At 38.8% G+C, this 22,156-nt stretch overlaps 1 protein-coding gene across 1 annotated transcript; it reads right to left on the bottom strand.

The window, feature by feature from the left end:
- Positions 1-4,301: 4,301 nt before the first annotated feature.
- Positions 4,302-21,261, bottom strand: LOC146163468 (fizzy-related protein homolog). Its single transcript, XM_083381031.1, has 10 exons — positions 21,122-21,261; positions 19,533-19,842; positions 18,702-18,832; positions 17,769-17,845; positions 16,761-16,895; positions 14,670-14,784; positions 13,431-13,670; positions 9,924-10,132; positions 7,863-8,070; positions 4,302-6,386 (listed from the first exon to the last, which is right to left on the bottom strand). The coding sequence occupies exons 1-10, from the start codon at positions 21,191-21,193 to the stop codon at positions 6,252-6,254; spliced, it is 1,632 nt and encodes a 543-aa protein (XP_083237157.1). The 5' UTR covers positions 21,194-21,261; the 3' UTR covers positions 4,302-6,251.
- Between the last annotated feature and the right edge of the window lie 895 nt (positions 21,262-22,156).

Below are 22,156 nucleotides of genomic sequence, written 5' to 3'. Positions count from 1 at the left end.
GTCTTTCGCCGCCCGCAGAACCATCGACTCAATTTACTTCACATTATAGCGCTCAGCATAGGCGGAATAACATAATAAGACCAACATACTTGAAGGGAAATCTGACTCAATTTAAATAACGCTACACAATGTTCGATCACTTTAAAGACATGTCTAATCTTTGTACACGTTTTAGGTATACAGCCAACTCTACCCAGCCCATGACACGAACATATGCAAATTGCAACCCGCGTTTGCTGCAGTCTCGCCACCAACTCCTTCCGCTTACACCCGCTGCTGTAAAGATAAACAACCACAGAAAGGTTCCAAAATGTCGGCCAGGTCAAGCAACAACCCTGGTGCAAGTTGATATGCCTCTATGGCCACAGGCCTAAGGAACAACAACAGCAGCAACCCGACAGCTCTTGGGCTTGTCGCGTTTCGCTAGAACAGCGCAACATCGCAACTTTTTCTCTTGTGTCGCGTTGTGCCTCTGATCACTTCCGCCGCTTCCAATTGTAACCCAGAGGTTTTCGCCATCAAATTGCCAGCGATGTTCGCGGATGCGGTTTGATAACAAGGGACCGAGGTGATTATGTCTGCAGAGGAGACGCACGTGCTGATCTATCTCGTGCACAACATTGTGACATGCAGGGGTTAGTGTAGCGGACGTCCGCATACTTAAATTCAGATTGTGCCGAGTTAAGCTTGAAGTCCAATGTAAGCTCGAATACCACTCATTTTAACTGGCAAAAGCTGTCTTACTGTAACACTTGAACTACCTGCCGCCAAAAGTGAGAAAATGTTCCTTAACTTAATTATGTTGCACGGAATAGGTAATATTGGAAATCACCTTGACCTTTGCAAGATAAATGTCGACCTCAATTCCTAATCAGTAACAACAGATAAGTCGAGCAAGTTATGATGCTTCAGGCAAGATATTTTTTTTGTGATATTAACATCTATATAAAGTGTCTGACCTGAAATATTAGCTTTAACAGACTATTTTGCTGAAACTTTAATATAAATTATTGCTCCATCAATGCTAGCAGTCGTTCCAAAAGAAGTAAAATCTTATTTAAGTCAAGGGAAACATTACAACGGTCTGGGAACGTATAGAGTAGACTCTAGTGAATCTCTCAGCCGAACAGGCAGCGTACAAGTCGTGAGTTTAACTGGCCAATTTCCCTTTCCTGAACCACCACGCTATTACTACGTACAGGCTGGCTTTGATGTAACCAAAGTGTGATCACAGTTAAGTCCAGGCAACCGTGAACGACCTAAAAAAAGGACCTGATAATACATTCGCCAATTTTTTTGGGTTTAACCTAAGCTCCGAATATTCTCACTAACATGATCGAGCTGCCACTACGGTCAGGAATCACCCTACTGTACAACTACACTGTCGCGCAAGTATTGCTTCATACGGGCGTGAGCGGTAGTTTAACAAAGGTGTGAAGCGCCACTAAAACTCATGCAAACATCGCGGCTGACGAAATACGAGTCACTTCACCCTGCCTTGGGGTGAATCAACAGTGCAAAGGCACCATCGGCGTTGCGAAATGACCTTTTCTCCCACGCCCGAAAGGCCCAATTGTCGAGACGTGACGCTGGCGCGCAGGTGATTGCGTAAAGGTCAAAGTCGCAACAAGACACGCTCGTTAACTGGGTCTGACGCAAGGCGAAACCGTAACGACCTCAGCTTTGTCAGCGAAACTACTGCCGACGCCATGCGAAACGTATTATCCGGATTGACACTCTCTGCTGATGCGCTCCGGTTAAAAATAGAGTGAGCAAAGCGTCTCGAAACTATAACTCCGCAAGTAAAAGTGCCACAGCGCTGAGCACTTTACTAGATCTTTGTAGTTAGACAAGATATACAACACGACAAAACTAGACAAATAACTATAAGAGAAAATATATACTCATAAAAGTCATTTTCTTGCCTAATTCTTGTATTTGCAGAAAACAATTTATTTTCATTTCAAACAAACGTTTTTATCACACAGTTCATACTCAATTAAAATGTCTAACTCGCCAACAAAATCATTCCTTATTCCTTTTTATTCTAAACTTGTATAACTGCTGTTAGCAATGAACCTTTCGTACTGCTTGCTTTGCCCTGATCTGACAGTGACGTTTGTTGAGTTGTGAAAACGCTTACAGAAAAATAAAGCGAATACGTGATATTACGACCCTATGTTTCTTCGCAAATACTCTGAGCAATAAAGCGGTATGTTACCCCACGGCCAAACGTTACATGTCTTATGGAAAGTAAACTTGATTCAACTTAGAGCTGACTTTTATTTTAATCGAAGATCGGTAACATTAAAACCACCCTATTTATTCTAGAAACTTAATATTCAAATTTAGATAGTCTGGTAGACCTATTCAATGGACAAATACTTCGATTTGTAATTTAACCATCATCCTTGTACAAATGGCAGCATTTCGAATGTATAAATTTAATAAACACGTACAATTTGACATCATCTAACTTTTGGTTGCAAAGAAACGCTGCTTTTGCACATCGATTTACAATTTCTTAGCTATAGCCGACAACTATCGCTGTTCTCTGGTGATAAGCATCACGTAAACTTAACAAGACACAATAGATTGTCGCATTTTCCGCTTATCGATCTGCCAACGATCGCTTGGGGCTCGTGTCCGACCTATACTAGCTTGCTGTCAACTGGGGACGCTCGCCTTTCAAGGGCACTTGTCGCCAGCCAAACTAGCTTGTTAGGCGCGAAAGTGCGCCGCGTTTAAACTGAAAAAAAAAACATTTCTGCGTTATTAGAAAGAAATGCGACTCCTTGTTTTTCATCTGTCTTATTTTTATATCACTGGTTCCTAATAGTAGGGTGATTTGAGCAGTGTTTTAACGCAAGTCACTGTTTTAAAAATGACTTGGACTTCAATCATTGAGTCAAATAACTCTTGGCTTAAAATCAAGGGTTTTTAATTTAACCATTAGTCATATAATTGACTCATTTGTTGTAATGTTTTTTTTTTAATGTAACTATTATGTCATTTTAAAAGTTTTTCATTATTTCATTAAAGATCATAAGGCTCAAGCAATTCAAAAAAGTAATTAAAGTCATTCAAGCTCTCCCCGTGGCACAGGTGTGGCACTTAAAACGTTAAAAAAAGCCCTTTCAACTACTAATGGTAGTTGTAGGCTATGTTTTTTCATATCAGTTCTGTAATTTCCCTGTGTTATATTATGGCCGGAAGGCTTTTGAGCTTGCGACAGAAAGAGGTTTGCACAATAACACTTGTTATTGCCGACAAAACGTCCTTGTTTTTACGTCAACTGTTGTTTTGTTACAAGGCCTCTGGTACCTATGCATTTCCGCAAATTTTGAACTTGGGTGATTCATTCATAAACTTTCAGTCAACAAGCCTGGATTTATCGATTTACGTGTTTGTAGCAATTGTTTTTTTGCCTGATAAACGATGTAATTTGTGAAAACAGCACTTCTAATACTGCCCTAGTATGACCTTGACAGCGAGTTTTAAGATAGATGGATACAGTTTTTCACGCATTGACCAACAAAATATAAGATTTACGAAAACAAAATGCAATTCTGAAAAACATGTTTGCGTTTCTTTTTTTGACAATTGCCTTAAATAAGTTTTCAACTTTTCAGCGACGAACCTCTTAAAAAATTATCAAGCTTGCATAACCCCAAAGACTGATCGTAACCCAGTGGCGAACAACTGCTCGTCCAAGAACTGCTGCCTTATTAACTAATAATCTGTTCATTAACCTCGCGCGGACACCCTGTTTTTTTTTTAAGCAGCAATAACTGTCAAATACCTATCCCCAAGAACAAACTTTCCTTTTCATATGGTGGAAATAGCGCGATTAAAGGGAAAGCTGACTCAATGAACTTAATGGTCTTTCGCTTCCCCCTGGAAACGTCAAATATTGCAAAACGTTTTGATTTCGTCGGTTTTTTGATGTTCCGAATAAAATCATATCTATCTATCGCCAGTATCAAAATAACAAGGAATGATATCTATTTCTCGACTCGATACGACTCACTATACCTCCTTTAAGTCAAAATATTCTTTAGATGAGAAAGACAAGGTAGTTTTGCCATATAACAAAAGTTTTGAAAGCAGAAACAACACTCAATAAAACCTATCCTCACCAATAAACTTTCCTGTTTTGTACGACGCAACAAGAGAAGAGAAACTTCAAACGTTGACGCCTGCATCAAAATAACAAGGAATAATACCTATTTCTCGATTGGATACGACTCACTACCATCCCTTCCGCTCAACTTAAAGCGACATCTTTTTTACATCGCACCCTTTGTTCGTTCGATCGATCACGAATAACGCTGTGAAACGGAGAAAGCGCAACATCGCTCGGGAAAAAACGGAGAAAAAGTATAGAGTCACAATCACTGGGACACGAAGGACGATCAACGCTGGTGATGATAATGATAATAGCAATGACGACGACGGCAATAAAATTTCAACGGGGCGTCTTTAGCGTCTCACGGCGCCGGTATAGAATTGTACCTGCCTAACCGCGGGCAATAAATAATAAAATAATAATAAGAAGAAGAGTAATAATGATAATATTAATAAAGTAAGATTTCGCTGCGAGGCAGAGCGAACCGCGCCGTGCAGACAACAACAAAAAATATATAAGAACTTAACTTGAATGTTCCTAGGTTAATAATATGCAGCTATGGGTGGGGTAATAATACTTTTGCGCGGAAAAATAAAACGCACGTGGTAAATTAGGTATTATTACATTCCGATTTCGCCTATTTTTACACAAGTGTGTTTCTAAAGAATTGATGATACGCAAATTCATCGGCGGTACTTTAAATGAACCAATAACAAAACGAAACAAAAAGTTTACGGTTATGTGTTGATAAAAGGTCTTTATAGGATGTTTGTTAACCAAGTAAGGGCTATTAACGGTACAGTTCTAAATACATCAGATTTTAGTTCACATTTTCGATTTTGTCCTAAGAAAGCCGTTTTCACAAAAAAATCACAAAGCAGCATGTGCCATGCATAAACGGGTGTTTCAACCAAATCCACCCAAAAACTTGTCATTTGCGATTAGTGCAGCTCGCACATTTTCCGTTGGGTGGCGCTCTATTTCACAGTGCAAAAATAAAATTAAGCAGGGCGCCGGTTGAAATTCTTTTGCGATTTACTGTTTCGCAATTCGTGTTATTTTTACATTATAAAAGAAATTATTTTCTTATGAAAAAGAAAAGTCAAACCCGCTACCTTTGTGACATTAATCAATGCAAAAAAGAAAAAATATCGCCCAAAAGTCAAGCGTACAATCGCGTGGTTGGCGAAAAGCGATAAAAAAGGAAATAAAAAAAACAGATTCGGGAAGTCGCGCGAAGCCGTTAAAAGAAAAAAGAAAAAAAAAACTTTTTACTAAAATCAAGGAGGAAAATATTATTGGAAACTTTTCCAAAGAGGTACTTACGATCCGCGACACGCGAGCGCTTTAGGCGGGAAAATAAATAAAATACAACATAAGAATATCACGTCTCCAACGTTTTTTTGCGTGTTAATCGGTGTAGGTGTGAAATCATAAACAAAAGATGAAACTTTTTTTTGGTTAAAACGCCGCCTAAAATCTGGACACAGCTGAAAATAGGGTCCGTTTTTTTAATGGTTGTTTCAAACACATATATATATATATGAGAGCAAAACGGGGTTTCGTGCAAAATAACTGCATTAATGGAGGATCGAACCAGGATATGTCAAAGGCCATTTTCTTGGTTAGTGTTTGCTCTAAAATGGAAAACTGACAATAAAACGTATTTACTTGACAATAATTTTGTGTTAAGTATAATACAGACCTTGGAATTACAGGAGTTCTAGCAAAGCCAACGGACGAGCAATGGATGCTCGACGAATTTCGCTGATATTACCAGAAAAGTTTTGGGTCGATATTACCAGAAAAAAAAAATTACCAGACAAGCCTGTCATGCCGCATTCGTCGACAGGTTTACTAAAAAGGAAGTTGCGTTTCTAACATTGATTAGCGCAAAGGAAAAACGATTTCTCCGCGTGCAAACGATTTTATACCAAAACCAACGCGGACGAACCTTGCCTAAAAATAAAGTGATCGCGCAAACGTGAACAATAGCGGCGATTTTGAACAGATCGGTCACCATCATGGTTGGCGGCATTGGCGTTTATTGCCTTTAATCAAGCAAATAACGACGATTTTTAGAGGGGTCGGCGTATGAAAGGGAGGGGAGGGGAGGCAGTTTTCATCGGATGCGCGTGAAGAGGTTGAGCACGGAGGTGGACTCCTTGTTGGATGGAGTCTTGGAGAAAACGTTCCAGAAGCGCAGCGTCTCGTCACCGGCTCCTGTAACTATCGCCTCGCCGTCCGGAGAAGTTGCCTAGTCGAATACAAAGGGTGATTTTTTGGAACATAATGGTTGAGGTTTTAGTTAGACTCAGTATGAATATCAAAGCCCATATAGACGTATAGGTAGCATATGAATCAAAAACAGATCCTCTGGTAATTTTATTTTTATACTGTACATCAAAACTGACGTGATGCTCTCTGCATGCTACAAGCACCCGCTGAAGGACTAGAGGCAGTCACTAATTATTTTCTTATCGTTTCGTTGCTAGCGTTTATTTCTGCTTTTTTCCTTTTGTGTTTTCCATTTATTGTAGGAGCGTTTAGTGTCATTCACCCTGCCGAAGGCGGCTTGCATAGGTTACCGAAACGTTGGTATAGAACTAAAATTACCAGATGGGTTGTTTTTGATTTATATTACCATGCCTGGTAGCAACAGTTTATGTATAGGCAGCATTTTAAACCTTTCCAATATCTCGGTATTCATTTCCAGGTTTTTCCATGTTGGAAATGAATAGAGATATTTTAAACGTTCAAAATGCTACCTGCCTTTGTATAGGCTTAAATAAAATAGTATTAGATATCAGTCGTAACTGTTGGCCACGCGGTCGCTTTTGAAAGAATTTACAACCGCGCCTTCATCCACCCCCCTTTTTAAGTCTTCTTCAAGATTTACATAGACCACTGCTGCAGGATAAAAAAATAATAAGGCGGGTTAAAGTTGAAATGAGGCCAACCGCATGTAAGTTGGCCAGGGAAATTGGCTGAACGACGATTTGGCAAAAAAAATGTTGCGTTCAGTCATATTTTTGAGAGTTAAAATTTACTTATAACATAGACTATACTGCTGCAGGATAAAAATGGCCGGGTTAAAACGGAGCCGGGGAAATTGCCCAGCGACGATTGGCAATTAGAGAAGGGCGTCGATCGCTTTTTGACGATCAGAAGGGCCGACGTCTCCGCACGTCGTTGCGACCAAACAACGGGTTTATTGCGTGCGAAGTCGAGCGATAAACGAGGGAAGTGACACTTTTGTTTTGGTCCGACTATATTGCCGTATAGTTAGTTTGAGAGAAGGGGATTTGGACCTTTGCTAGCCCCGGGGTTAATTTAGTGTTTTTTACGGCTTGCCTTTTAAGCGAAGATTAAAGAGGAAACGCCTGTTAGCAATTAGCCCTTTTAATTAGATGACAAAGTACGTGTTAAGAACCGTGGTTGATTTTAAGTTATATAATAAACTATTATCTGCGTTGGTGTGAAGTTAACTAAACGGTCTTGTATCAAAAACATATAATAGTATGAAAGTGTACAGCTAATTGGAAAAGTCAATTTTTACGCATTCAGAATAGGGTATTATTTAGTAACATGTTATTGAATCAAACAAAATAAATAAATAGTGGAATTTGTATCACTTTTTTTTTTTGTCTTTCTTCTCCGGTTATTCACTTTTCAGCGACAAAAATAACAACCCAGCCAAGTTTTGATAACAACAAAAACTCGTTTAACTCACCAAGTAGAGCACGCGGTAGGAGTGTCCTGTGAGTTTGGCGACCTGCGTTAGCGAGGGATACTTCCACAGAAGGATCTGGTTCTGGCTGTAGCCGTGCGTCGATACAAGCTCACTGGCGTGCTTCGACCAGGCCAGGTTGCACACTTGGGATCCGGTGTCCACGCATTGAAGCGGCTGCTGGGTGAGCGTGTTCCAGAAACGAATGCACCTGCGAAACGATAAGGGGGTTATGTTTTGTTTTTTCGTTTTTCGGAAAGGCTGTTTACCCGGGTACTGAAGTGGTTCAAAACGACACATAATAATCATTAATCACTAATTGATGAAAGCGTAAAATAGGGATCCGGGAAAATAGCCTATAGGAATTTCCTGAGGCTATTTACCCGGACACCAATGTAGTTTAAAACGACATATTATCACTAACGAGGGCAAGCGTAGAAGAGCGATCCGAAAAAAAAATAGCCTATCGGCACTTCCTGAAGCCATTTACACGGTTAATAAAGTAATTTACTTCGAATTAGGAATAATGCATGGAAGTTATGCAAAACTCGGGAATTTAAATTAGAACCCAAACCCAAGCGCCCGAAACCAACCTAAATCAATGCATAATTACGTATTGATGCAAGCATAAGAAAACGTTTAAAATGTACAGGCCTCAAAATGTAAACGCAAAACTTATTAAGAACAAAATGAAACAGCTTGGAAGTATCTTAACTCAAAAAGATCAATAATTCTGTTTTTACGTTAGTCAATGCACAAGGGGTAACTTTTAATGTTTTTTTTTGGGTGGAAATAGTAAACTCACAATAGGATAATTTTGATTTTTTAAAGCTCATAGCAGAAATGGAGATATAACACAATAGCGGACTATTAGTGGGCTTCAGACTCCAAACGACCTTTGACTGTTTATAGAGAGTGGACATTTTCGCGAATCCCCGAACTAACAGATAACAAAGGATATCCGGAATGTTAGCTATGCACTGTGCTACTATAGCCACTATGGCCAACAACGCCGGATTTTATTGTTATTACAGGATGAGTAACGCTGAGTAAATTGATTGACGAACGTTGGCCAATTTACTACCAGGTACAGCATTTCAACTGCAATTTCGAGAAATTCAGAGGAGCAACAAGAAAACGGATGGAATTTTTTACAACAGTTCATAAAACTAAGCGCCTAATGATAGCAAACCAATACAACCATGAACCAAACCGTCCTATGCTTTTAACCAGGCATATTGGCTAGTTATTACATAAATATACAAAACAGAGCAACATCGTTTTAAATCTGTTTTTAAACTGGATCGAGCAAAATATAGGAAATGAAGAAATATGTATTCAAGATCAATCGTATTATTAATATTATTACTGTTATATTCGTATGTGAGTCAAAAGTTTACACATGAACACAACTTTTTATAAGTATTAAACAACTTTTTTTATTGTCGGTTAGCTTAAATGGCAGGCGAGCTGTAGTTGCAGAAATCCATTACGACTACGTGATAGCAACTAAAGCCTCTTTGAGCAAATTAGGACATTTTTTAGCTGTTTAGCCCACAAACACGGACATTATCCAAGCGGAAATCAAACCGAGTTCTGATGTTTACAGAGATGCTTGTTATGATCACGGCCCAACCTTTTTGCGTAATTTTAAAGCTGCAGTTTTAAGGCGCTTTGCTCACAGGCACCGAGCTTCACCTTAGTGGGATTCGAACCAGGTTCTAAAGTTTAAAGAGATACTTGCTTAATCGCAACTCGCGATAGCCTCAAATTTTACTAAATATTTTGGAGCATAATGGTTGGAAGTTGTAGTAAGACGTAGTAAAAATAAACAAACCCATATAGAAGTAGGTATACCTACTTCTGAATGGTTTATGTGCTTTGCTATTCTTATTACGTCTTACCAGACATGATTTCAGGTTCTCGGCCCATACTATAGCTCCGCCTGAAATCGAACCTCAGACATTGGTAGCTAGCGGCCTTCTTATTAAACAACTGCACCAAAGCGCCCAAAATTAACACCACAAACGCGAAATTCAACACATCAGCAAAAAAAAAATCTACCTGTCGGCTGTGCCTCCGCCCGACGCAAGCAGGCCATGTTGGTGGGGAGACCAGGCGATGGCCTTGACGGCGGCCAGGTGGTCCGAGTAGGTCTGGGCGGCCTGCTGTTGGAAGGAGTGCGAAGTGGCGGCGTTCCACACAAGCAGCTTGTTGTCGTTGCCTCCCGAGGCCAAGTGCTGGCGATCCGGGGACCACTTAAGGCCGCAGACCTGTGGGTGGAAAACAGGTTGGTTACGATTGTGTGTATAGGACCGTAGGGATGTAAGATTCTTGTCATTTATTTCGATACCGATATGCGATATTTTGCACACTTTTTTGTTACTCCAGTCGTTAACCTACTGTTTTTTGATCTGTTTGCCTTTCGAGGTAGAATTTGCTATATTTGGTTGCAAATCTCTGCTGAAGTTGCTCTTATAATTCGGTATCTGATTGGCACCTATAACGCCCTACTATCAGACGAGTACCGACCTTTGATGTCTCAGTGTTTTTTTAAGGTGTTTTAGGGGACCGAAACGGTCCCCCAAATTCCCCAGCGGTTTCCCAAATTTTGGACTTGCAACTTTTTGGTATTTAAATGAAACACTTGCGGTCTCTTAAAACTACTTAGCGGTCACCCAAACCAAACCTTAAAAAAAAACCTGTGGCTGGTAATAACGGAGTGCGATGTTGTAGTACCCAACTATTTCGATACTTAACTTAATCATCCAACCGAAGCAACATGTGACTTTTAAATAAATTATTAACAAATATGAACTTTAAATGTGTTAAATTTACCGATTTTGTCAGCAATGAAGAAATCGTTTTAAAAGGCTGCGTGAACCGACATTATAAAGTTGAATGAGGGTTGGATAAAAACGACTGCCACTACACATACTGTCTGCGGTTTAAACGAAACTTTTTTTTATCGATAGTATAGTTTCAACAATTAGTTTTTTCCTCTAGTCATTCTTTGAAAAATATTAATGTTCTGAGTATACAGAGTTTGATTTTGAATAGACCGAGCGAGAACACAAAACAAGCTAGTTTACACTTCTATTTCAAATTAAATCGTTTCCCAGCTTCTCTATGTTTTATAGCAAAGTTGATGGATAGCAGTATCTCAAAATATGGACAAACAAATCATTTCAAGGTACACCAGCGCTCCTGGAGAACATGGATATAAAATGCTAAAGTTAAAAAAAATATTGGTTTAATACAGCTGTAGTATTTTCGTAGGGACGACTAACGTCTGGAGCTCTAGGTCGATTGGCATTAAGTGCCCACGTAATTCTCCGCGTCACAACGTAGTGGTAATTGCTCGTATAGGTAATAATAGGCTTCTCGAATTTGGAAATAATCGTGCATAAGCTTACGCGCAAAGCCACCGCCATTAATCAGTCAATCAATCACGGCTCAGTTGATTTCAAAGAAAACGACTTGCCTTGTTATTATGTTAACAAAAATAAGGCATGAACTACATAATGGTGTTTAAGCTGAACTAATGGGCGTAGAGAAATATATTAAGTTTGGCAAAGTACAAAGATGGGTAATTGTTGGAGACTGTGGACTATTAAAAATGTAATCTTATTTTTAGAGTTGACCAAAAAATAACACTGAACGTTGCAAAACCATACCCGGTAGAAGTTAAAAAATCAGAATATTACAGAGATAATTGATTTTAATAAAGCTTTCCAAAAATAGTAACAGACTCCTTAAAACATCCGCATTTAAAAATAGCTTTGAGCAAACTTAGTTTCCAATGCGTAAAGAGTAAGATTCAGAGAAATTGAATTATTGCAATGGCGCATATTGTTTACAAGGAAATGTCGGAGCTTATGATGCAAGTAAGGTATTCCGAAACTCTTTATCACATCAGCGATCAACTAATCCCTGGTATTCGACGCTTTCCGCGATGAGTTGAATCACGCAGCCGAATCGGGGCACACCAACTATGACGTCATAATGATGTTGCGATTCAAAATTAAGCCGCAAATGGTGACAAAAGGCATGTGTCACTGGTTGATGCGTTTGACAAGTGCCAAACTGCACACAAATGATTTGACAGCTGGGTTGATTGTTTTGCCAAATAGTGGCCGATTGTAAAAACGTAACTGAACAATGCTCCATGGTTAATTTAAACTAGTTGGCCATTACACATTTGGGATTTATTCAAATAATTGTTTGGCTTTTTTGGCTTCTAGAGACATATTTTTTATTTTTAGGGACACTTTAAAGAACATATCAGAGTCGTGTAAAGCGTAGTTTCTGAGCAATTTCATTGTATCAGCTTTGTTTTTACTATAAGCAAGCTAAGCAAACCCTTCACAACAAATTTCCATGATTTCCTACGTATTGTTCTATGGTAAATCATTATCGTACTCTGTTTGAAAGCAAGTTCCTAAAACAAAGTCAGTTGTCTTAGTTAAAATCCAACGTGCAGTACCGGATTGGAAATAAGTGGTTTATTTTGTAGAAAATTCAAGATAATTTTAATGTACTACAGGGTGCGTCTTTCCAGTCTAGGTTGTAATTAGTGTGAAAACACCGACTAGGCTTTACGACAAGATGGTAGTTAACGGTGTGCTACCTGACGCAGGAAACGTTACACAAACAAACAAGTTCTAATTCCAACTAAAGACGACGCAAAAGGCGAACATATCCGCACCGCACCGCCAAGGCGTGTATCTACACCAGTCGTTCCCAACCGGGACACTGTTTTTAATGCTCCAGGGTGCCAAGAGACATTTTGTATATACGCTTTTTAATTTTCACTCTGTCCCTTTTTAAACAAATGTTTTTTAAACATGAGAGTGCTACAAGACATTAGGCTAAGGAATTTCTACAATGTGCAGTGTGCACAGTTCAAACGCGTTCTTCCAATTTAGTTAACGTGGCCTTTAATAAACCACTGGGCGAAACAGTTAGTACGGGGATGTTTTGGAGGGCTGGGTCTAAAAGGAGATCTGAAGTACACATAATATAAAGTTTGTTGAAAAAGTAACTTTAAATGATCATGATTTGACAAGGTGGTAATGAGTATGAATAATGATGGGCTTAATTTAATCAATTTAGTATTCTAAAAACAATAAAACAACGTAATTGCTTGATTTTGCTTTAAATGGGTATATGGCTTGGCGGGCCGTAGTATACCCAGGCCGTAACTAGTAGACCATAGTTTCTCCTTTCTTAACGGCGAGGCCCGGTACTCTCGGGTCCCCTCTAATTTGCAGTTTTATTGTAATAACTCTAGGCAAATATAAAGTAAATCGACGATCTGCTTAAGTGGTCTGCTTAATCAAATTTGATGGCATTTACTATTTTACCTTCGTATAGTAACCTTGAATTTTTATAAGAGAAAATACAGTATAAACTGATGGGCATTTTTATTGATAACTAAGAAGCGGGCCAGTGTTATGAATACACAAAGGGGGCCCACAAACCACGAAAGGTCGAGAACCAATGCACTACACTAAACTATACCGAAACAACAACAACATAAACATCAGAGGCAAAAAAACAACCACCCACCTCCTGTTTGTGCCCGGCCAGTTTCCGATCGGCACTACCTCCGGGCGCGCCCGATGACGTAGATCTGACGTCACGCTGTAGGATCATGCGGTCGCGGCTTCCCGAGGACAACTGGTCGCCGTTCCAGGCCAGGGCCCCGACCCGGGCCGAGTGGCCCTCCAGCTGGGTGACCCTCTTGCCGGCCGCGGCGTCCCAAACTTGCACGTAGCCTTTGTGGGTACCGACCGCTACGAGGTTGCCCTGGGAAAATAGGTTGACTGTTAAGCTAGCTTATAGCTCTGGGTGATTTGGAAAGATTGTTTTTCAAGGAGTTTTTAGATCAAGGTCTTCTTGTATCTTATAAGGGCCCCTGAAAATAACTTTTGCAACCGCAGTCGAACGATAGCGGATAGTCTTTTTTACTCTTTGACATAAAGGAATCATAAGGTAGTGTTTACTACGCTCAGAATTGCCACACAATTTTAAGTAAACATTTAAAAAGAATTTAAGAACTTTCTAATGACAATTCATAGTATTTTAAACATTTAAAATTAGATCGGTCGATGTTTTTTTAATACAATTCGAAAAAAATATAAATGGTATGGGCATTAGTAAACATAAGACTAAATATATACTTGTAAAAATTTGTTTTGCAACAGTACCTTCTAAACTTCTAGCTTTAGCTGCACATAGTAAAAAAACAAATTATTTAAGCTCATACTTAATAAAAATGATGGCTTAGGGTGAGAGATTGTTCTAAAAACTAAATACTTGGTAACTTTAGTTTTAAAGCAATGACTTTTTCGTTGGAAACTAGTTTTTTTCATACATTAGGGGCGAACTGAAGAGACTGAATACGTGTGTAGCAGACAACTATAGTGCAAGGTTTTTAGTGTAATTGGTACGGTATAAGGCAGTGTGCTTTTAAAGTGTTATTAGGTCGGGGACTAAAACCGTTTTTGAACTTTTTTTCAATACCGCCTTTTTGTGATGAGTCATACACTATACTACTATAAGGTCTAACGAAAGTTCATGATGCATCACAACAGTAGTGCTAATAGTAATATGCCGTAGTAAGTAAATGAGGTCGTTGGGTGGTGACACATCCATCCAGCTTTCTAGGTCTCCCAGCAGGCATGTGACACGCGGCGCAAAGGTGTCACAATATAAAAAGAGTCGAAAGGGTCAAGGCAACAAAACAAGGCCATGAAGAGCAGCGGGCGACGACAGATGCGATTTTCACAAGTTTAAGGGACTTACCCGATCGCTCCAGTTGACTGAGGTAACGGAGTCGCCTTCTGATACGAGATCGCAGAGCCGCGTGACTTGACTGGTGCAGGCGCTCCACAGGTAGACGCACGCGCCCAGGCCCACGCTGTGGAAAAGGAAAGACGGGTTGCAACAGCGCTGCGATTTTTTTTACGTTTGTTTTATTGTGTAAGTTGTCGTTTTGCCGCTCGGTTGTGCCTTGCCTATATGCGTGATTGCGTGGCGTACCAAAGGCTGTACTAGACGTTAGATCCACAGAACGTTGCAGTATGCCAAGGTGACAACCCCGGGTTACAAGGCACACAAGTCCATTTTTATAGCCCTTTTTAAAACGTACAAGGCTTTATTATTTACACCGCCTACTTTTTAAAATTTTTTTTTAATCATATAGCGAGTTCCCATTGTTAATTTAAAAGGTATACATTTCGGCGATTTTTTTTTTTCATTTTGCACATAAAAAATGTATGGTAGTACTTTTAGGTGACTATTTACACAGTTCAATAGGTTGTTAACTAGCCAAGCGCGAAGTAGTATTGTAAAGCTTTAAACTGGAGAGCGGTATTTTAAGATAAACGATATCGACCGAAGAGATTTAAATAAAGACCAGAAGACGGTTTGGTTTTAGTGATTCGTGAAGGCGGTAAACTGCTACACAAGGATAACACATAAAAGCCGAATCCCGTTCGAATTCAATACCAATAGCCGGGCTCAGGGTAGACCGGTTGTCAATAACAGTAGCAGCAGCAGCAGTGCACCTCGACGTAAATCGATAAAATCCCGGCCGGCGACACGCGCAGCCTAGATTTCCCGGGAGAACAACAGCCGGCGGCTTTCGGTGTAACAACGAGAAACGGGCACGAGCTAGATACGGGGCTCCGGTGGCGAGTGTTGTCCCTAATGCGCCGCTTATCGACAGGTTCTTCACATGCAGGCGCCGGCCAGGTTTGAACGCATTTCATGGACATGTGCATTATTTTTCAAGGGGCCTCTGTGGTCTCACAATTGCGCAAATCACGCCCTGCTTTAGGACATGGTGTTTTTGCTAAAGGTTGACTAAAATTACTTGTTTGAACCGTGAGCGATAAGCTATTAATTACGGATTTGACAACCTATACCCAATTCTGATACAGATTTTTTTTCATATATATACATTGGATATGGACGGTAATATTTAAATTAACTGAACAAGATGTGAACAAAAAATCACTTTTCCTGACTATTTATTCATACAACTCTAATTTAACATCCCAACTTTGCATGAACTTGACCAAGTACTGTGGAGCATACCAACAGAATATTTGCTTTAACCTAATCGCAATGCTCCCGTTTAATTTGCTTCTTATAAAAAAACGAAAATCGGGCTGGAAAGGGGTAGCTCGCTTCACATGTGACAAGGAACACCAAGGTCGTAGATTGGCAGTAAAAAACGGGAAACTGGCCTAGTTGTTCTACATTCGTGCGACTTGAACGATGACGACGGGCACAGCACCCTGCCGATGCAATCGTTGTAAAAGCAAATGCCAACGGCGGCAGTAAAAGCAGCGGCGGCGGGCAGATTTACAATCGCTGCCACTTTTCCGCGTTGTGGGACCGTCAATTATATTATGGTCGGTGATCGGGTCCCGGTATTGCGGCAGTACAATTAGCTGATTCGCCGGCAGCGCCCGTCTATTTCTACACCGGTTGTTTCTATTAGGCCTTGCGTCAGAGCCGACATCCTGATTACGAAGGGGCCGGTGCACACCACTACCGGCTTGCAACAGATGGCTACAGACCTATATTTTTCTAGCTCTTTCAAATTAATTGTGATTTAAACCTTTGTTGTTTGTCAAATTTAATTATCGAATTCGCGAATACTAGAAAGTAAACTACAACTTTAAGTGCGTTTAATTGATTCACCGTGTGTTAAATATTAAAAAAATGTAAATCAAATAGTTGTAGGCTAGCATATTACTCTTATTTTTAACTAGATAACAACGAATAATGTTGTTAAAGTCTGGACTCTAGATGACTAACTAACCATTCCTTAAATGATAAGATAAAGCAAAAAAAATATGACCACCGATAATTATTTTTGCTCACCTGAGAACATTTGTCGACGACCAGTCGACCAGGTTAAGGTAAAAGTCGTCTTGCAATTCCGGCGCATCTAAAACTTTGAATGGAACTTTTGGAATCTTTCGCATAGGTTTTCGGGGGGAACGAAGAAGTTTTTGGCTGTAAAATAACAAAAAAGATTTACTCACACTGAAACTGTGCTTCCTGGCCAAAATAAAGTAAAATGATCTGTTTAGTAAGTATTGTAAAAGTAAAAAATTCAGTTAAGTTAACTAGTAAGAAATACAAGCTGTATCAATTGCAAAAAGAATATTCTGAAAAAAAAATTACTAAGCAACTATCACTGCTCAGCTAAACACATTTAGGAATTGGTGATGGATATATCACAAAACTATTAAGACTTAACCAATGATTAAGGGAAAGTTTATTTCTCCTACTTATATTTATATTTTGTTTCTATTTTAACAAATAAAACAGGGGTTGAAAGTAAACACATGAATTAGAATCTGGTTGCACACATTTAGCTGCGATAAATATAGATACATTTGTTCATAATTATGCAATATTATGTCACACTAAAAAGTAACTAGCTACATATTATTTTAAACAATTATTTCGTCAAATGACCATAATGTCAATAAGATGGCAGAAATGTGATTTGATTCAGATGATATACATGAATAATTTAAAGCCAAATACATGAAAACCTGTTTTGATTAGACTTCTTGTACTGTTCAGTGTCTAGCATGCACTATGTAATTATATACATAATATGTGACAAAGGGGATATAATGGTTAAAATTAAAGTGGCCAAAGTGTTCTGAGCTGCAGGAGAAACATATGCAGATTTGTGTAGAATGATTGTGTTTGAAACCAGCATATAATAAACAAATATATTTCCTAGAAATTGGCCAAAACGTTTGTCTCAAAACATGAACTACAAGGAGCTATAATCTGTTGTCAATGTACATCACAGTGTGTTTTGTCTTTTTCAGATAGTAAATATAACCTTTCATGCACTGCAATGCTTACCTTTTACAGCCAATAGGTGACAAGGAATAAGGTGAAGTGGATTCGTTGGAGTCAACTCGCTTCATTCGTAGCGAATACTGAAAAAATATTACGTAAACCGTAAATTTGGCTGATAAACAACGAAATTTGGGCGGTGGTTTTAAATTTTTTCAGTGTTCGGCTATGAACTTCATGGAATTACTCATTTGCACAAAGTAAAAGTTATGTGCTGCAATCAATTGATGGATAAACAAACTAGAATGACACTGCGATTTTCTTTCAAACATTAAATGGTTTAATAATTCTAAGACCAGACGTTGGAGTTGTTGAATTGCCCATGTTAAGAAAGATTGCATTGGAAGAATAGGTTTTAATGTGGTAAACCTTTACCATTACAGACATCTAAACCATTACCATAACACTTCATATGGAAATGTCTTCTCTTTGAATATTGATTTTCCAGTAGGATTACCAAATAGTCGTCTCAAAGATTTCATACTAAAATATATTTTAAAAAGATTTGGCAAACTACATGCCACATGATCTGCATGACGTATATGCTACCCAAGAGTTGCTAATGGTGGCAAGTTGGTGTTTATTATTTACATTTAGTGCCTTTCCAGCTGTTGGCGACTGGGGATTAGTGAGAATGACAAGGGGGAAATACAAACAAACAAAAGGATCAGGGCACGACTTGCATTGGGTGGCAAATTTGAACTGCTAACAGACCAAACACAAACAATACAAAACAAAACACACATAGCATATTATGGTTTATTTAGGTTTATTACTCCAAGCACATAAAATAGCTTCAAGGGTTAAAAACTACTAGGTTGGGGTGACTTAAGTTTTGATTGATGACAAAACAATTTATCTACAGTGCACATGACTGAAAAACACTATAGCCTTTAGAAAAATACAAAAAGATCATTGCAAAATTATAAAGTAGCTTACTTTAAAAAGATTCTTTTTTTCTGAGCATGGACTTCCCATAACTCTCCTGTCTTCTGATTGGCTGTCTTTGATTCGGTCGATTTCCGACCCCAGCAGTTCGTTCCTCAACAGGCAAAGGTATGTCAAACTGTCTGTAGCGGGAAAAAATATAAACATGTAATGCGAGACAAAACATGTCACAGTGAAACCATCAAACATATGCCGGCAACATCACACAGGCTAAATAGCATTTTTAGTAAGAAAATGAGATGGAACAGGAATGATTTTCAAACTATCAGTACCCTACAACTATTGCTACGTACAATCTGGCAACAATTTTGAAGTTTGTTTATTTGACCTGCATTTTATAATTTTGGGAGCTCGAAATCATTATTTTAGGGAATACTACAAAGTGGTGTAAATTGTGTTATTCTACACATAGGAATTTGGTTTAAACATCTTGATAAATTAACTATGTTTCTATTACAAGCAAATTCCTCACAAAATAATCTTCATATAATTATCTGTAATGAAAACTCTGGTTTTAATCTATCCAACAAGTGAGTTATAAACAGAGTTTTTTTAGACACAGGACATGTTGATAGTTGGCTATCAATACAAAACATGGAGCAGATGGTCCCAAACTAAATGTCACAACAAAAAAATACTGCATAAAACTACTAGCAGTCAATCATAACAGAAACTATAATGGCAGCCCAAATTTCAAAAGTGCCATTTCCTGGTTTAAATGCTTTTTAGCCAAAAACACTAATACTTAAATCACTAACGTTTTAAGAAATTCTTTTATGAACTCAAACACAAAACAGAAATCAAAAACAAGTATTGCTATACCTTTGCCATTTTCATTCACATCTTTGTTTTTTCGATTTTGGCTTGCGGTTTGTTGGGTCTGCTGTTGCTGCTGCGATGATTGCTGTTGAGGCTGCTGCTGGTTCTGCTGGTTTTGCTGGTTCGACACTTTGCTGGTTTGTCGGCCATTTCCCTTTTCCGAGATCATGTTAAAGTCTATGTGCCACCTGGCGCCGGCCCGGCTCGGAATAAAGCGATCGCCACAGCGCTCCGGCTTCACTGGCGACAGGGTGCTGGGCGAAGGAGGCAGGGACCTTGGCAGGTGTCGGTTGGCAAATGGTGAAGCGGCAGGCTGAGGAGAAACAATGGAATTAGCTGTGGTGGTTTAGTATTACCTGATAGAGCAGTAGTTTATGAATGAGTTACATGGTGTCCTTGCAAATTTATTGGCCGAAATATATAAGCTAGAGACATAGGCGCAGGACGTGGGTGTGCAGAGGGTTTTTAAATGCCCTGATTTCTTATAACGCGTCAAAACAGCCTGGAATTTTACCAAGTTATCAATAAATGTGCAAAACAATTTCTGTAGCACATTCAACTTTTCTGAATTACCACATGGAAACAAGACCATAATTAGAATACCCAAACTATGTTTTTTTATGTTATATGGAATAAATAGTTCTTTTAATTATTGTTGCGTACTGCCCAAAAAGTTGCAAAAAGAAAGTTTTAAAAGGCAAAATGGTTTGCTCAGTGATAACAGGCAACAGTTGTTATCTATGAGAGCTCACATTTTTTTTATTTAATTATAAGCAATTTTGCACTGTCTAGTCTAGAAAATAGGGCCCTGGAATTTTGAAAGTTTGGCGCCTATGGCTGGAGAGCATTCTTCTCAGTGATGTTAATCTTGTATATATTTTTTTGACAGCCTATGTACAGTTGGTAGTTTTAAAAATCGACAGGGTTCCCACTATTTTTTAAAAAGCATGAGAGGCGGCTAGGCGAAAAGTATAGCAACCACTGTTCTACGGTAAAGGCCATCTGGTCAATACCAACCTAATCAATGATTAACAAAACAGCAGCGTTGTATATATCTAAAGCAAAAACTGTGCTGTATCTGTTGGCTGATTTTTTTATACAAAAATGATATTCGTTTATGCGAATTCCATTAACATGTTGTTTGTTAAAAATTGCTCCGCTTTGCCTATAACTTAAACTGTTTTTTCCCAAATAGTGTTGTTTGCAACAACAACAAAAATACACTCATAATAGTATAGGTAATCACAAACACCTTTCATTGAGCCAACTGCATAGCTCCAAGATTAAAAACTGTGAATAATTAAAGGGGATCGTTATGTAACCGAAAATTGCACAGCTATAATAAGTAACTGCTAATATTTGTAAACAATTACTACGAAAACCATAAAAACATTTGAGCATTTGATTACTTTTCAATTGAAATAGCTCAAACCGTGGAGGGACATTTTGCTGAGATATAACAGGCTAGATTTTTTTGGGCTTGCCTTTCTTGCACAATAATCCTAAAGCAGACTTCAGTACCTGGACAACTCCTACACTCATAATATTCAAATAAACGTTTAGAGTGAAATTTTGTAGATAACAAGTTGTACCGATAATAATGGCGATATTGGTGGAGGTCCATTCTGCTGCTTCAAAAGACGCTTTTCAAAGTCTTGATCCATAGTTGAAGTTTAGGTTTATCCAATATAACTGTATGTACTCATTCCGAAACAGTGTACTATGTTTGAGATATTACCTTATTTAACATGAAATAAAGGAATATGATAAACAATTTTAGTAATAATGAGGGATATGTTTAAAACATATATTCTAAAAACATCTTGTTGTACAAACTATGTATTATAATATGGAAACTATAACTTATATTTAATGACGGCTGATCTAGAATCCTAGCATGGCGTTGAATCAATTATTAAAGCAACACAAAATATTTGGGTTAGGGTATCTGTTAGTGTTTGGGTGAGGGTGGGTCAAGTAATATTATTTAATAATATGGCTCAAACTACTCAGACCCTAACGCTAATCCGCACCCTAACTCAATTAGTGTTTGTTGTGGTAGGGATTCTAGACCAGTGCCCCAAAATATAAAGACTTCCAAAAAATACAGGTAAACTAGTCCACCATATAATCTGGTATATCGCCAACTGTATAACTGAACGTTGAGCCTAAATCATCTCGTAATTTATAGCTATTTATTGAAAAACCGTCAGCTGCCCTCCCATCAGCTGTTGCTAAGTTCCTGTACTACGCAATGACACCGTGACAGTTCATTTCCCAGGTTACTGGCTGTTGGACAGCGAACACCCTATAAACTAACTAAACTGGGCGGCGTTGTCTGTAGGTGCGAAAAACCCCGATCGCTACGCAAACATTCGTTCAAGTTTCCACACTTTGCTATAAAAAACATTTAGCGACGAACTAAAACCTAACTAGGCTGCGAAAAACAAGATGTCCGAGACCGTGAAGACCTTAATTAACTACCCACTGATGCGTTTCCGACGCGCCCATTCAACTGTAACTTCTATCTTTCATTATGACGTAGACAAAGAACAACACAACCCCGTTCCGCTTTCTGATTGGCTGAGAGCTTGAAAGCTCCCAACTACGGAGCGCCTGGCAACAAG

Source organism: Ascidiella aspersa, chromosome 2 (genome assembly GCF_963924565.1).
Source record: "Ascidiella aspersa chromosome 2, kaAscAspe10.2, whole genome shotgun sequence".
NCBI lineage: Eukaryota > Metazoa > Chordata > Ascidiacea > Phlebobranchia > Ascidiidae > Ascidiella > Ascidiella aspersa.
Note: the sequence above shows the minus strand (reverse complement) of the source record. Positions and strands in the feature narration are given on the sequence as shown.

Coding starts and splice junctions, on each gene's coding strand:
- LOC146163468 (XM_083381031.1), bottom strand. CDS start 21,193: ATGGATCAAGACTTTGAAAAGCGTCTTTTGAAGCAGCAGAATGGACCT. Junction 19,843..21,121: donor CAATATCGCCATTATTATCG/GTACAACTTGTT, acceptor GTTTCTCCTCAG/CCTGCCGCTTCACCATTTGC. Junction 16,896..17,768: donor TCACCTATTGGCTGTAAAAG/GTAAGCATTGCA, acceptor GTTATTTTACAG/CCAAAAACTTCTTCGTTCCC.